This window comes from Trichoderma citrinoviride (genome assembly GCF_003025115.1).
Source record: "Trichoderma citrinoviride strain TUCIM 6016 unplaced genomic scaffold BBK36scaffold_1, whole genome shotgun sequence".
In the NCBI taxonomy this organism is placed as follows: Eukaryota; Fungi; Ascomycota; class Sordariomycetes; order Hypocreales; family Hypocreaceae; genus Trichoderma; species Trichoderma citrinoviride.
This window is the reverse complement of record NW_020194709.1, coordinates 1,895,949-1,911,838: the sequence shown is the minus strand read 5'-3', so window position 1 is coordinate 1,911,838 and position 15,890 is coordinate 1,895,949. Positions and strand designations below refer to the sequence as shown.

General features: G+C 53.6%; 6 protein-coding genes across 6 annotated transcripts; 3 read left to right on the top strand and 3 right to left on the bottom strand.

The window, feature by feature from the left end:
* Nucleotides 1-921: 921 nt before the first annotated feature.
* Nucleotides 922-2,152, top strand: BBK36DRAFT_1109201 (S-adenosyl-L-methionine-dependent methyltransferase; the record flags this gene model as incomplete). Its single annotated transcript, XM_024889443.1, has 2 exons — nucleotides 922-1,186; nucleotides 1,344-2,152. 2 exons carry the CDS (start codon nucleotides 922-924, stop codon nucleotides 2,150-2,152), a joined length of 1,074 nt encoding a protein of 357 aa, XP_024753961.1.
* A 1,649-nt stretch (nucleotides 2,153-3,801) lies between these two features.
* Nucleotides 3,802-4,812, top strand: BBK36DRAFT_1107651 (RNA pol II transcription initiation factor IID, 18 kDa subunit; the record flags this gene model as incomplete). Its single annotated transcript, XM_024889277.1, has 2 exons — nucleotides 3,802-3,891; nucleotides 3,982-4,812. The coding sequence occupies 2 exons, from the start codon at nucleotides 3,802-3,804 to the stop codon at nucleotides 4,810-4,812; spliced, it is 921 nt and encodes a 306-aa protein (XP_024753960.1).
* Nucleotides 4,813-5,089: 277 nt separating this feature from the next.
* BBK36DRAFT_1174993 (hypothetical protein) lies at nucleotides 5,090-8,850 on the bottom strand (the record flags this gene model as incomplete). The annotated part of the gene is made up of 4 exons (XM_024895944.1): nucleotides 7,691-8,850; nucleotides 6,389-7,630; nucleotides 5,310-6,318; nucleotides 5,090-5,207 (listed from the first exon to the last, which is right to left on the bottom strand). Exons 1-4 carry the CDS (start codon nucleotides 8,838-8,840, stop codon nucleotides 5,090-5,092), a joined length of 3,519 nt encoding a protein of 1,172 aa, XP_024753959.1. The 5' UTR covers nucleotides 8,841-8,850.
* Nucleotides 8,851-10,049: 1,199 nt separating this feature from the next.
* On the top strand, nucleotides 10,050-10,591 carry BBK36DRAFT_1108694 (adaptor protein complex AP-2 small subunit; the record flags this gene model as incomplete). The annotated part of the gene is made up of 2 exons (XM_024889391.1): nucleotides 10,050-10,081; nucleotides 10,192-10,591. 2 exons carry the CDS (start codon nucleotides 10,050-10,052, stop codon nucleotides 10,589-10,591), a joined length of 432 nt encoding a protein of 143 aa, XP_024753958.1.
* Nucleotides 10,592-11,304: 713 nt separating this feature from the next.
* On the bottom strand, nucleotides 11,305-13,413 carry BBK36DRAFT_1174988 (hypothetical protein; the record flags this gene model as incomplete). Its single annotated transcript, XM_024895943.1, has 2 exons — nucleotides 11,305-11,778; nucleotides 12,022-13,413. The coding sequence occupies 2 exons, from the start codon at nucleotides 13,411-13,413 to the stop codon at nucleotides 11,305-11,307; spliced, it is 1,866 nt and encodes a 621-aa protein (XP_024753957.1).
* A 1,046-nt stretch (nucleotides 13,414-14,459) lies between these two features.
* On the bottom strand, nucleotides 14,460-15,532 carry BBK36DRAFT_1134004 (DUF292-domain-containing protein; the record flags this gene model as incomplete). Its single annotated transcript, XM_024892162.1, has 2 exons — nucleotides 14,460-15,387; nucleotides 15,509-15,532. The coding sequence occupies 2 exons, from the start codon at nucleotides 15,530-15,532 to the stop codon at nucleotides 14,485-14,487; spliced, it is 927 nt and encodes a 308-aa protein (XP_024753956.1). The 3' UTR covers nucleotides 14,460-14,484.
* Nucleotides 15,533-15,890: the final 358 nt, after the last annotated feature.

The following is a 15,890-nucleotide window of genomic DNA, read 5'->3' as shown; positions in this document are numbered from 1 at the left end:
TTAGTAGAGGCGGCAAAAAGCTCTCGCTGCTCTTCTCGGCCATTTCTGCTTTGGGATAGCAAGCTGGAACTCGTTTGAAGAGCCCTTTCCCGAAGTAGCGCGGCTGGGTTGATTCTCTTCAACGCACGCGAATCACATTACTTGCCCACGACGATGCTTGCGTGTAGCTTGCATAAGGAGTGCATTTGCAACAAGTGTGGTGTGGATGTGGCACAGTGCTGTTCCATTGCTGTTCTCGTGGACATTTCTTGGAACCATTGTTTGCCCAGCATCTGCTGCATCGCCCCAGCAGTACAGCATCGATCCACGATTCGTATCTATGTGAAGTTTCTGTCTCGACGATTGAAGCTTTCGCGAGTCAGCGTCTATCGTGTTTCGGGATTCGGGCAAGCGCTGCCTGTGTAAGTGGATATCCCGTCAAGATCCGAGAAGGACAAAAAAACCATCAACGATACCAGTAGACAGACTGTCATATAGAGTCAGTAACTGGTCGAAAGCGAGGATCGATAGAAGATGAGGAAAGAAAAGAGAGAGAGAGAGGAAGAGAAGATGAGAGACTGAGAAAAAGCAAAAGAGGGCGTTGTCGACATGTCGTTGCGTGACTCCTTCCTTCCTTTGGTACCTGAATGCTAAGCACGCGGCAGGCGCTGGCCAGATGCCCCGCGGCTTCAAGTTCTTGACATAGCGGAAGGTGGGGCGTCGTTCGCCAGCCCTCAGGTCTTTCGGACGGCTTGTACCTTGCACGGAATTCAGCATGATGAGATACTTGTGCCCTTGACATGCCCAATTCCATTTATCGTCGCTTTATATCCAGATCTCTGTTTCCCTTTGTTGATATTGCATCATCATCATCACAGAACTCCAACCTTCAAAGGCACACTCTGATCCGCCTCCAGATGCGGTAAAGCACCGATCCAAGCAATGTCAGCACCGTCCATCCCCAATCTCCTCTCTCTCCGGGGCAGAGGCGGTCGGGGCCGAGGCCGAGGCCGGGGACGCGGAGGCTCTGAACCCGGCTCCAAAGCCGCTGCTTCTCACGATTCCATCATCCAGGGAACAGATACCGATGCCGCCGTGTCCAGGCTGAGCGCCGTCGATTTGGGCTATCTGAGCGACCCATATGCGCGGTATTTTGTCTCTGCTCTCGATGGCCCGCCAGCAAGACGATTTCCCATCATTAACCGAGGTTCGTGTCTTACTGAACAGAGGGTATCTGATGTCTACTCCCGCCTGTTACTCCTGAAAGCCTCTTGAAAGTATAGGTGGCTTAGGATACTTGTGCTCTCTCTTCTCTACTCAACCGCTGTCCTCAGAGATGATATGACGGCTCACATCTACTATAGGAACATACACACGTACAACAGCCATAGATACTCTGGTGCACTCGTTTCTTGCGGGATCTCAAGGTGAAGAGCAAACGAAGCAGATCGTGTCCTTAGGTGCCGGCACCGACACTCGGCCTTTTCGGCTCTTTAGCCAACAGGGCTATCCACAGCTCATCTACCATGAGATTGACTTCCCGGTAACAAGCGCCAAGAAGCTCAAGACGGTCGAAGCAGTGCCACCCTTGGCCGGCATCTTGACCAACCGCTCAACAGGAGATAGCGGTATTGATTGGTCGAGCCAGCCTTCCAACGGTCAGTACTTCTGCCACGGACTGGATATTCGCCGCTTGTCGCCCACGGCTACCGAAAATTTGCCTAGTCTCCGTACCGACGTTCCCACTCTCGTCTTATCAGAGTGCTGCCTCTGCTACCTCTCCCAAGAAGAGTCGGATGGCGTGCTGCAGTATTTCTCTTCCCGGATACCCAATGTAGCTGTTGTCATCTACGAGCCGATCCATCTGGGAGATCCCTTCAGTGAGACAATGATATCGAACCTGGCGGCAAGGAACATCCATATGCCTAGCCTCGACCGACGCAGAGACGAAGGAGAGGAAGCAGCTCGGTTGAAGCGGTTAGGGTATGAGAACACCCGTCAGTTGACCATTGACCGCTTATGGAGCAAATGGGTCCACGAGGATGAGAAAGAAAGGGTTGATAGGCTTGAAGGACTCGATGAGGTTGAGGAGTGGCAGCTGCTTGCTGGACACTACGCGGTTGTCTGGAGTTTCAGGGGGAACGGATTCGAGGGATGGAGGGGCCTTGGATAAACCAACTGCATACAACACAAGTAAAATGTCTGAGAAAATTTGTGCATATGTCAGGGAGCTTCTTTGCCTTCACTCATGACTGGATGCCCGGAGTCTGACCCATGTTTGCTTTTTAGTACGGCCTGCAGCCACACTTGTTTGCATGCATACAATCAGAGCCTCCGTTTCCACAACACCACGCTTAGTGAAGCAGATCTGCATCGACATAGAGTGCATGATGGCTTACATGGTAAAAAGACACGATCCGAAGCAACATTGATGTCTTCAACAGTGACACACTGTAACTTACTGTCCTGTCTCTGAAGCTGTATAGAACGACTCACGTGATTCCGGATAAGCAGGCGTGCATCTAGCGACCCGACAGCGCTCCCTCAGGGGGTGCGCTTAGCATACTTTACTGTCCGGCTAACGACATCTGACTTTCTGTGTCGCGTTCAAGCCTCACCAACTTTTGTTTCCTCCTCCTCCTCCATCAAAATCGCTTCTCATCATTTCTTCATTCTTCTCCCGGCTCGCTCAAATTCTCTATAATACTGTTTTCTTGGAATCATTTTTTGCTCGAACTTATCACTGCAGTGATTATCGCTTCTTCTCCGCTTCGCTTGTATACGTTTCGTGCTGGGAGAGTTCAAAGGAGTCAAAGGAAACCCCCCTTGTAAGCGGACGCTTTCGGTGTCCTTTTTGTATCGCCATACGCCCGCGAGACTGCACCATATACTACGTTCGAACATCCGTATTTTGCACACTCAATCGCTTGCGTTACTCGATATAACGGCCATCCTTGGGGAGCAGCTTGAAGGGGGTTTTCGCGGGGGGCTACGGCTTTGTCGCAAGTCAAAGGGAGACCGGGAAGCGGCTTGGACGCGCGCGCCGCTGTGGCATCCAGGGCTCTGAAAGCCCGGTTATTGAAGAAAGAGGAGGATATCTGTTTCTTGGGTCGTGTGGGACATAAGACGCCGCAAAGATGGCCGACTCAAGTACCGTCAAGACGTATAAATATCGGCAGGAGATTAGCCAGGTAAGATACTGCCGGTTTCATTTTCTACCTTGGCCGATTCGTCCATCCCGAGAAAGCGATGGATTTCTCAGAAGCCCGAGGGTACTTCCTGATCTACTGTTCACGAGGACTTTACAATACATCGTCTTACACTTCCTCCTCTCATGAGTCTGCAGCTCAGTGAGCCTGATGACTGATCTCGAGGTTCGAACATCCCCATTGTTCTCCTCTTATACACAGCGCTCAATTGATATCTCGGCTCTTTCACGTCTTCTACCAGCCCCAGATCCTACACTTACATCACGATCCTCATGGAGAGTTCCCCACCCCCCAACACCTGGCATCGCCAGCCCCCAGCTTCATCGCACTGCTGCCAAGTGGCAAGGCATTCAGGCAATCTGGGATTTGTCTATGAGCTTCACAACTCAATTGAGATTTTGCCCTTCATGTATTCTACACACCTCATAATCCTTCACCTGATCCTTCACCTATTTTCGCTTCCAACGTCCTACCCAGGGCGCCTTGGCCTTGCCCTTCCCCAGTCATGAACTCGGATCAACACGTCTTCCTGTGTGGCCAAAGATATCGAATGAAAGCCGGATACATGTCTCGCCTCTCCCGACGCGCCATAACCATTGACTCTTTCCGACAGATGATGTACGTCTCTGGCGAAACCGCTGAGCCATCCGTCGAAACCACCGGTATTATAGAGGACATCGTCCGCCAGCAGGTCATCGAACTGGTAAGTTTCGCCTTCTCACTACCATCATTGCGCCTTTCAATGGTCAACCCTTAGAATAGAATTTCTGACACTTCTGTCTCCCTCCAACAGCTGCGCAACTGCACTGAACTTGCCGCCCGGCGCGGCTCAAAATCTATCAGCACAAACGACCTCATCTTCCAGATCCGCCATGATCACGCCAAAGTCTCTCGCCTTCGCACATTCCTCTCCTGGAAGGACGTACGAAAGAACGTCAAGGACTCAGACGACAAGGGCGCAGACGCAGACATCGCTGCTGGCGATGACGCCGTCGGCGGCGTCGTCCCAGGAGGCCCCGTAGATGAAGCCGCCAAGAAGAACAAAAAGGCCAAGGTCGGCCTCCCCTGGGACCCCTCGTCCTTCTACTCCGTCGAGGTCCCCGAGCGCGACGACGAGGAGGACGAAGAAGAGGAGGAGATGAACTACATCACGCTCCAGCGTCTGCGCAAGGCCGACGAGCGCACAAAGGCCATGACCAGAGAGGAGTACGTGACGTGGTCCGAATACCGCCAGGCGTCCTTCACCTGGCGCAAGGGCAAGCGCTTCCGCGAGTGGGCCGGCTTCGGCGTCGTGACGGACAGCAAGCCGTCGGACGATATTGTCGACATCCTCGGCTTTCTCACCTTCGAGATGGTCCAGACACTGACCGAGGTCGCCCTCAAGGTCAAGGAGCAGGAGGACATCTGGCGCGCCCAGACGGGTGCCTCCACGGGCGACAATGGAACGAGCAAGAAGCGCAAGCACCAGCAGGGCCTCTTCGACCCGCCCAGCGAAGGCCGTTCGCCAATCGAGCCGAGACACGTCCAGGAGGCCTTTCGACGGTTTCAGCAGAGGCCCAAGAAGACGCGCGCTATGCTCAACGGCACGAGGCTGGCGCAACACACGAGTCTCAACATCATCTGAACTTGTCTTGTCTTACCAGCTTCCTTTGTCACCATTTTTTCTCAAATTTTATGTTTCATGCTTTGGTTCGTTTTTCTATAGGGTCTCTATTTTATAGCTCGCATGGTGCTGCTCCCATCCACCTTATTGGACCAGCAGACGCTTGATTAATTGTAGTATCACGTTTTCAGACTTGTGTCAAAATCGGAGTCCCAAAATTCGAGGTGTTTGTAACTGTCAAATCACATCATATCTGATCTTTTATGTACAGATGCCCAGCATTCTTATAAGCAAGAAATCATCGCATGCCGGGAATCGACTGCGAACCCCTTCGGGCAGCCTCATTGCCTTGCCAAAGTCGAGAGTTGACTCTCCGCAAGCTGATGGGCACTTCCTCGGCATCGCCTTCATATATACTCGGTTTTCTACGACTGGGTCGAGTGTCCGTATATCTCCGCGATCTCTGGTACGAAAGCTCTGGGGGAACAGCAGTCGAATCGAATCGGCCCAGCGCAGACTCTTGCATCTCTTCCGGCTCTTCCTGTATGGCAACACTGCTTTGGTGCGCCGTCGATGAGCTGCCAGATGCATGTGAGTAAGCCGTGGTCAAGGATTCTGGTCGAGGGTCTTTCATCTGCACATAGCGCGTATAGTTGGGCTTCTCCAGCATGCCTGAACGGAATGCATTGACTCCCACGAGCATTTTGACCAGCTCAACCAGCTCTTCGAGGTATTCAATGATCTCCATGTGGCCAGCAGCGCTGGCATTCCAAGAGAGAAAATTGTGCTTAGTGATTAAGCGGGCAATCTTCTCGTTCGCCTGATCATCCCACTCGCTCGTGCTGCTGTAATGACTGGCATGGCTCACAGTTGGCGTTACCGGAGCCGAGGTCGAGGCTTGCGACGTGATAATCTCCCGGACCCGATGAATAAGCCGAAGATGCGCTACACGAGCTGAGGGAATGAATTGTGGGAGTGGGAGCCGGGTTGTCAAGGCCTCATTGACGGAGAACAACATCAGGGTGCAGCTGGCCGCCATGCTCCGCCGATACATGTAAGCTTGTGGGTTGAGAGTCTCCAGTACAGAGGAGCCATAAGCCCTTCGGAGTTGCACGACGTTGTCCATCCGATCGATGATCTGATGGAGTACGTACACGATCTCGGTATATATAGGCTCGAGCTTCTGAAAGCTGCCTTTCAGCCGCGGTTCAGATGCGCAAAAGGGCAAAAAGGTCTCGGCTGCTGCAAGTGAGGCTTGCGCTTTGTCCCGCCATCGATCGAAACTGCGGTGCAGCTTTGGAGAGCGGACATCGAGAACTTTGGGTCCATCAACGCCCACGGCCATGGCGCCCTGCATGCTCTGGATGTGCTGCACACAGGCAGACAAGGATTCCACCAATCGATCTCTTGCACGCACGGGGTAAATCGCGATTTCGACGAACGCCGCTGTAACGCCTCCAACCAAGAACGCTATGAGGCGCTGATAGTAAACCTGCTGTGGCTGTTCCGTGTTGACATTCTCAGAAGCTGTTCACATCTGGTCAGATATCTCTGGTTGTGGGATAGAATAGGGAACTGAAGGGAAGGGGAAGTGTACCTATGGCAACGACATTCATCGAGATAATGGCTGCCGCACCAGCCTTGACGTATTTCGTTGCAACATGGAAATATGCAGCAGGCAACAGTGTAAAGGCAAGGACCACGACGGTAATGGCCCTACTGCCCCCTGCAATGACGAACGAGACATATCCAGCTGTGCAACCGAGGACTAACCCGACAAGCCGTATAATAAAGGCCACCACGGACGTGCCAATAGCTACTTCAAATATGAATATCAACTGGAGTGGCGCCCAGCTACCGTGAACACTCGCATACCAAGCGTTCCACGACGGTACAAATGCTGGCCAGCTTACAAGGAATACGGCAAAAGACAGCTTCAGAGCGTAGAAGAGATCGTCAGAGTCTTGAGCCCATTCGAAAACATCTGCCACTTTTCCTCGAAGCTTCAGGATCCAATTGTTAGGGTACTCTCTTCCTCCGTCAGTTCGCCTGGACTGTAGGCGCTTCTCTTTTTCCTGCTTTTGCCTTCGGCGGCTTGTATTTCTCTTTCTCAAACCCCCCGGGGCCCGAGAGACAGCTGCAGAGCCTGCTTCTTCATCAGATGCTCTCCCCCTCGGCTGCTCTTCACTATCAAGAACGCCGACAGGATCTTTCGATTCAGGCTTCGGCGGGTTGTCCCCAGCCAAATCTCCACGGCGAGCAGCTTTTCTCGCGCCTTCAGGGAGAACCATTGAATCAAGCTCGCCAGTGGTGCGAAGCCACCAGCGAAGACTCGAGTATTGAGGCATCCAAATGCGTGTCTTATCATGGCGACGCTGTCTCTGTTCTACCAACTGGCGAGCATGACGAAGCATTTTGAGGATGTGTGTCGAAGACTGGCGGAAGGCCAGAAGGAACGACGAGATGAGAAAGGATTCCATACGCGGCATGAAGTCGAGTGACTTGCCCGTCTCTTGCATGGCGATCAGCTTCAGTTGTTCGGTGCATTGATCATCAAACGATGCTAAGGCATCGGTAAAGATGTCAATCCGCAGGTCAATCTCCTCCAATCGGATGCCTCGAGGTGTAGGGGCGCCAGAGGGGAGAGTGGGAACATCGTAGCAATACGCCAAACAAGCTATGAGCACAAGCACTGCTTCGTTTGTAGAGACCTGGAATTGTTGGACAGGGGCTCGTATTCGCGTGACAATTGACTCTAGGAGCTTGGCGCTGCTCAGCCGAATCTGCCTATTCAGCTTGATATAATCGACCCTGCTGGAGTGGCCAACAGGAGTCTCGGCTCGGGATCTGGACGTCGTACCAGAACTGAGGTTGAGGTTGATGTTCGCTTCTGGGACACTGGAGGATGGGTTGGCAATATCCAGAGCAGTCAAACACTTGGGCGTTAGCCAGCCATCGTCATCTTCTGTTGATAAGCCGCTGTCTTCCATGTCCTCTTCATCGAGGACGATGAACTTGTTCTCACAAGCGCCAATGAGTGTTATGACGCTCTGAGACAGACGGCTCATGAGATCAACACTGATAGGCTTCATGTCAGCTGGGGCAAGGGGTGAGATGGAAATCTCGAAATTGACCTCATTCTGAGCCTTTTTGCATGCGGCCAGCTTCGTCCGAATAGGGGGCTTCCTCTCCGTCAGAAACGCCAGTGTAGTCGCATGCAGCGGCGGCTTGGCTGCTCCGGCCCTAGACTTGGCTGAGGGAAAGGGATTTGGGAGAACAGCACGTAGTTTGTGCCAGTAGGGAACAATGAGCTGCTGAATGTACTTCCTCTGGGGCTGCTGTCGTTTGATGCCCTGATCTTGAGTCACGGGAATGCCCAGGAGGCTTCCAATGTCTTTGGATTCGACACGATCGCCTCCGGGGGTGACAAACCAGTGGGTGGCTCGTTCAAGCGTGTCGGCCACTTCTGATAGAGCACTGATGGTAGAAGTGCCCAGGTAGCTGCCCGAAAACTCTGGGAATATGGTGACGTTGACGAAGAGAATGACGCCGGCGCCAATGAGGATCGGCACATAGATTGTCGTGTACAGGGTGGGCGTGGCCACGGTGGGCACATTGAGCACGGTGACGGCGGGCAGAATCAGGGCCAAGACAAACAGGAACAAGCGAGGGCTGGAAGACCTCAGATAACCATGAAGTAGAGTACATGCCAGATAGAAAAAGGCCCGAATCGTAAAAGCACCGGCCTTGTTGGTGTCATAGACCAAGCTCGCCAGATATAAACCCAGTATATTCCACGATAGGCCTATGCCCGAGCCGAGAATGATCAGTATGATGTTCTCAATGACAACGCCCATTCGTTGTCCTGGGTGTGAGAAGGCAATGACCATTGGTGCCAGGTAGGATGACCAGCTCCGGATCTGGGGGAGGATAGCAATAGTGGTTGCAATGACACAGGCTATGAAGTCTTTGAGAATGCGCTGCCAAAGGTCCTTGGGGCCGCAATCGCCCCAAATCGAGGTGACGAGCCTGCGTAGGAGCTTTGCCATTGCCGTGAGGTGTAGAGAGGCTTCAGTAACCACATTATCCTTGAGTGAAGGCCTCTGGACCGATTTTGAGCTATTGCTAGGTGCCTCTCGATGAGACCCAACCCGTGGCAGACCGAAAAGAGGACCGGAAGTCTCTCGGGAAAACGAAGAGGTGTGAGAGTGCCTGTTGATCTGACAAGGCCGTTACAGGTCGTCAGGGCGGAGTCTTGATCAGATTGTCTTCTCCAGCATCGTCTGTCTGGGGCTTTCAATTGGATCCCGAGCTCTAGCAAGAGTAGGAGAGATAAGAAAAAGGCGGAGAGAAAATATGGTGCCGAATAGCGAATCTCACGAGAAGCTTGAAGAAGAATTGATGGAGATCCGAGGGACGGGGATGTTGAAGTCGAGACAGGTCCACAGATGGAGATCAGGTCATGCTTCTTTCCCACGCAGGGAGGGAGTTGACGTCTCGCCAGGCAAGAAGGGAAAGAGGTCGAAGGCCGGATCGGAGGCCGGATCGAATGAGGCTTCAAGTTGAATACAGTGGAGTCGGAGCGCTACAATGGGCGCTGTGGCGCTAGAGTAGCGCAACGGCTCGAGGTCGTCTGACGGACTTGGCCTGAGGGCCATGGTTTTGATGTCAACCATCCATCATGCATGTTGCCTTATATACGGCATTGAGGCTGAGGGAATCCGTTGTTGCCCATATACCTAGTATTTGCAACCCTTGGTTCTCACGAGGCAATTGGAGTCTGTAGATGCCCTTCTGTACAATCCATCTAGACCCCAGCAATCCGAGGCACTGATTGTCATCAATAAGCACAAGAGCTGGCTGTACAAACAGCATGGGGCTCACTTTCTGTCAAGGGGTTAATCCTTTCAATGTCATGAGAAAGTCGCAGCTTCAATTCTTTTCTCAGTAGAACGCTAGATATCTGCATTTCAATCCAATAAAGACCGTCATTCCTATCCTCTGCCATTCTTTCAAGTCCCGCCTTTCGGCCCCGTCCGTCCATCACCATCCGTGCCCTCCGGCCCCGCGATTCAGCTAATTAACGGACGCGCTGTAACGCTCTACCTAAGCTGCCCTGAAAGCACTCCTCCAACCAACAACACCAACCTAAGCCCAATTATTCATCACCAGCTTGACCCTTTTATTCCACAACCAGCTCTCCTCCCCAAAGCAGCCCACACCAACGAATCGCACGCGCTTCTGCCCAAATCGCAACCATGCTCTCCTTTATCCTCATCCAAAACAGACAGTGAGTTCCCAATCCCACCCCCAAGCGCAAAAGCGCAAGCGCGCCAAATCCCAAATCGCGACCAGCAATCAAGTAACCAAAGCTGACCACTTCTCCTACCCGCTCTCCAGGGGCAAAACCCGCCTCGCGAAATGGTACGCCCCCTACAGCGACGACGAAAAGATCAAGCTCAAGGGCGAGGTCCACCGCCTCGTCGCCCCCCGCGACCAAAAGTACCAGTCCAACTTCGTCGAGTTCCGCAACAACAAGATCGTCTACCGCCGCTACGCCGGCCTCTTCTTCTGCGCCTGCGTCGACACAAACGACAACGAGCTCGCGTTTCTCGAGGCCATCCACTTCTTCGTCGAGGTCCTCGACGCCTTCTTCGGCAACGTCTGCGAGCTCGACCTCGTCTTCAACTTTTACAAGGTCTACGCCATCCTCGACGAGGTCTTTCTCGCCGGCGAGATTGAGGAGACGAGCAAGCAGGTCGTCTTGACGCGGTTGGAGCATCTGGATAAGCTGGAGTAATCGTCCGGAACGAGGCGAAGCGGGGGACCCGTCATTTCCCCCTGCTCTTTTGGCTCCTCGGCGTCGCATTTGTCGCGCCTTTTGGTATTCTCACGGAGAACCAGCCCAGGGGGAACGCAGCAGTTGCCGATTGTACATCACTTGTATATCTCGCCTTTCTGGGCCGGAGTTTGTGAAGGGAACATTTGCTTGGAATTGTTCTTCTGTTTTCTTATTGTCATATTGCCATCCTACAGCGCACGCATTCATTTGCGTTTACCAGCTTTTGTTGAAAGGATGCATATAGCACTGGCGTTTTGGGCGTCTCGGAAATTGCGCATTGAAGCGCTGGAAAGACAGTTATTACCATCGTTGCAATACTACTAATTTACTACCTCAATACGTTGCTTGTACGCGACTTTCATCAACGTCCTCAGTGCGAACTGATCAATGCATACATCATCATGAAAAGCGTCACAGCGTTAAGTAGACTGTATCTTATTCAGCTTCGCTGATCTGTATCCAGGTCTACTTTCCTTTTCCCCGATCCGAGAGAGTACCTTTTTATAGATCAAGCAATTCCTGCAAAATCAATATTCTCCATTCCATCAATAATGAAAGCGAACCACGGACCCAATTCATCAACTCAAGGAGAACATCATCATTTTCATCGCCATCATGTATAGCAGTCCTTATCGCCCACGACGCTTGCAAGAAAGACTCGCTGCGCGTAGTCATGTCGAAGGCTGGTCGCCATCCTTCGAGTCCGAGTTTTCAGTGACATCCCACATCTCAAGAGCAGTGGAGCGCTTCACTTGCTGGACCCAGACGTTGTCCCGGGCATAAAACAAGTCATGGACGACAGGGCCGTACGGGGGATCCCTGCGCATCGGCTTGATGCAACCAATCTGAATATCCGCCGTGAGCCCTGATGGAAGGCTTTGTATGTTGCCCTTCTGTGGAGAGCCGTCGAGCAGAGAGACTTCCATGTCGGGCTCCTCGCCCAGTCTCTCTTCATTGTGAGACCCGCCTTCGACTTCCGGTGCTGTAGCCGGACTCTGATCTCCTCCCGCAGGAGAAACTTCAACATCTGCCAAGAAATGATCAACTTCGCCCACTCCAATGCCATCCTTATCAAAACAGATCAGATCGCACGAAAATGCACTCTCCGCACCCTTACTTTCTTTTCCTCCATTGCCGTCATGTTCCTATTGCAAATATCCACAGTTGTTAGCAAGTCTCTCTTGGGGGGAGTAGAAAGAGGTGGCACGAGGTCTTACATCTTCCTAAGCTGATAGACGACACTCGACGTGACTTGCCACTTCCAACGCAGGGTCAACATCAAGTATGCCGGCATTATCGTTGGGATAAGCAGCTTCAATCTCATGAGCACTAGAGCTGCCAGAGAATATGATTAGATCAGAGTTGCCATCGTTATCCTCCTTTTCCACTGGATGTGACACTTGCGGTAGCTTGGGTCCGAATACGAGCGGCTCCGGATCCTGTGTTCTCTCGTCCTCAGAGTCGGTTTCGGAGAAGAAAGGATCGCGGTGACGCTTGGTGAGCCGGTCAATCTTGGCCAGCAAGGCCGCTCGCTTCGCGGTCATGGCCAGGTTTTCATTCTCGTTGACTGGGTGACCTAGGGTACCGGTATTTAAGTCTTGGTCTTCAGCTCCCCCTTTGGGTATACGAGAAAGCCAACCTTTGACGTGGCAAGATTTGCACACGCAGTCTTGGAGTCGAGTGACGCATCTTTCGGACTGGTCGGGCTGAGAGCCCCAAGAGCTGGCGCGTCCGATATCATAGGGGGGGCAGTGTCCAATCGGTGCCCTGTTTCCATGAAAGACACTGCCATTGCGATGGCTGGGGGGCGGTTCCTGGTCCTTGTGAAGCTGTTCAAGGCCTGCCTGAAGACGAAGATTATACTCATCCGCGGACATCCGGACAAGCTCGTGGTTGTAGGCGGGATAGGGCAGCTTTCCGTCCTTGGCCTTTTGCTGAACCTCCTTCGGGGCAGGAAAATGGCCCGAGGTTTCAATGGCAGGAACCTTCTTTTCTGGAGTTTGCTTTGGGCCTGCAGCTTCCAGAAGCCACTGCTGCCAATGATCGTATAGGTGGTCGACGACAGCACGGAAACTGGTCAAGACGATACTGCCGACAGGCAGCGCGATCTTGTCGGCGTGGTTCGGGTCAGCCTTCTGGAAGGCCTCGTAGAAGATCTGGCAGCACATGTCTCGCGAGCAGCCTTTTCCGTCGAGGAAGAGACAGAGCTCCTTGAGTGAGGGCAGCACCATGGTAGGGGCAGAGTAGGCACGGCAGATCTTCTCGCGAAGCCAGACGGCACTGACAGAGACAATGCTGTTCAGGATAATCTTCTTGCCGGCGGCGTTGATTCTCCTCTCTAGAGTGTCCTGGCGCATGAACCCTAGGCTGAAGAGGTCTCGCAGGCCGTTACATCCCAGAGTGACTTGGGCATGGTAGAGGATGCGTTTATCGCTGTCTAGGGCGTATTGCGACGCAGACATGTCGGCAAATGGATTGTCACCCGTGCGAGGAGCGTAGTGGAATCGATGGACGGGGAGGACGCGATCAAAGTCTTTCTCCGAGAAATGACAATAAAGCTGCTCGTCATCTCCAGGCCCGTCGTGATGGTCTGGCGGAGTCTCTAGGGGGAGAAGAAGAAACTTTACGAGTCTCCGTTTGTAGGCCTCGAGATAGTTGGCGAGGTGTGAGACCAAGACGAGGAAGGCGAGGCAGAAGAAGAAGGAGAGGAGAGGAGCAGGAAGGGTCTCCTGCTCCTGCTCTTTGCTATGAGCCGCTCGCACGAGCACGTGAGGCGGCATGGCGACGGCTGGCGGCTGGCAGCTGGCAGGAGCAAACCTGCAGCTGGTGTACTTTCTCTCAGGGGAGGACGGAGGCAGCCAGCTGGCAGACCGAGAAACTGATGAACAGCTGACAGATCGTATTGATGGGCAAGGAGGAGGTACCACTCCAGCAACGTCAGGAGCAAGAAGTACTTGGAACCAAGAGGCAATAAGCTCAGCAGTGAATCAATGCATCACCGATTGAAGGAGAAGCAAAACAAAACACCAGCTCAGCTCAACACCCTGAGAATACCATCAATCTGCTTGTTCAAAGAAAGAAACACATACAGACCGAGACCGATGACACCGAGAGATGACAATACCAACCACAGCAAAAACAAACAGAGAAAGAGAAAGAGGGAAAAGGGAAGAGGGAAAAGGAACCGGACGGGAGCACGCACGACAAAGACCGGGCACTCTAAATACTACTAGGTACAAGGCCCAGCCAAAGAGGGCACATACCTTACTTATGCTGTGTAACAACAGCCAGTCTCCCGTGACTGGTCGGATTCGCGGCCGGAGCAGCAGCATGACAAGGCAGGCCGAGCAGTAGCCCGGCATATTTTATTGATTCTAGGTAGGTAAGGAGGAGGATTTGGCACGCCCCGCGTACACACACGGAGAAAGAATTGAAAAAGATCAATGCAGGAAATTTGGCCGGACGCCCGCTGGCATTCGGGGACCCTTTCTCTGTGCCCGTTTCGAGAGGGACTGCCGGACAAAAGCAGCGTCCAAATAGCCACCAATGAGGCATAGCAGAACAAGGACGGCACGGAATCAGGTGCCATGGTTGAGGTAAGGTGAGGTAGTACAAGATGCGACTTGGGAGCCGTGTCAAAAGGTACGGCAAGCCGGGAGGTAGTAGCAGTAGGAGTCCCGGTTCGTGGCGTTAAAGCATGCAAGCACACGCACACAAGCATAACAATGTGCCCTTGAATGCAATTTCGCTCGGCTTCTGGTTGAGAATAATGATCGCCACAGCTCTCGAAGTACTTCCCTGCTCGAAACCATCGTCACGCCACGTAGTACCGCATGTCGCCTCTTCATCCCTCACCTCTTCTTCAACGCCGCAAATCTCCTCTCCAGATCCCCAATATCCGGTATTGATCCTTCTGGCTCCCTCTTCTTCTTTGCTTCCTCCGCCTCGTTCTTCTTGCTCGTCAGCTCCACAGACCCCATCATCACCTTGGGGTGGACATTGTCCGTCGTCATCCGCGGTGGTGTCACCATCAGCGGGCTCTTGGGCTCCCCCAGCCTCGCGCTCGGCGGCGTGGCCCGGTCCAACTGCTCTTCAGGCAGCGAGAGCTTCCTCTCTGCCGCCGTCAGCGCTCTGCCGGAGGCGTTCTTCTGTGCCTGTCCTCCCGATGGATCGTCGCCGCCGTCCTCGTCTCCAAAGTCCTCGCCATCTATCAAATCCGGGGGTGGCGGCGAAGATACCACCCTCTCCCTCTTGGGCCAATCGACGCCGTACGCCTTGGCAATCTCCTCCAGGTACCCCTGCACCAGCTCCTTCCGCGGCGCCTCCACGCTCAGCTTCTTGACCACTTTCTCGTTCACCTTGCCGTCCGCATTGTCCATGGCCGCCAGCACAAACTCCTTGCCGTACTTTTCCGCCAGCAGCGTCCGCACCGCCATGAGCTCCTTAATCTCCGTCTTGGGCGCTGCGTACAGGATGCTCTTGATGGCCTCCTCCAGCCCCGGGTCGCACACGGGGCCCTCCATCAGCCCGGCCCGCGCGAGCAGCAGCTCGCAGTAGAGCTCCAGCAGCTCGTGCAGCTCGCTCGTGATGTCGGCGCGGATGATGTTCTCGACGCGGATCGTGGCCGAGTCGACCTTGCCGGCCTCGAGCAGCTGCGCCATGGCCCGGCGCTGCGTCTTGCCCAGCTGCTCGTCCCGCTGCTGCACCATGCGCAGGCGCGCGATGGCGAGCTTCAGCTGGACCTTGAGCTTGGTCTGTGGGCCGTAACAAACATCGTTCAGGTCAGCTCTCAACTCAGCTTCTCGCGGTTTGCGTCACCGAAGCTGGCGGGGTTCATCATCATCAGATGAGGGACTGAAATGAACGTCGACTTACCAGCCAGGTAGCTGCGGGGGGCATCGCAAGGATTCAGGTACAGTCGGTATCGGTTTAGAGAGCGAGTTGGAGGGGGAGAGAGGAGTAGGGCGGAGTATCTGGTCGCAAGCCGATGCTTTATGCAGAAGGATTGAATTGGGAAACACGAGGCAGCAGTTTAGGATCGAAGATGCATACAGTAGAGGTACGATGGAAGTTGTAGGCAGACACGAACCCGGAAGCTTCGATTGTGTGAAGCGTTCCCGAGACAAAAACGTCACTGATGGCCCGCTGCCAATTCGAGGTACAGCTACTTCGTCCCTTCCGGGTCCTGCTAAGCCTCGGGGAGCTTTAGTGCCTATCAGGTCCACTTTTGGTTGATGCGGGGCCTCAGCTTCAGCAT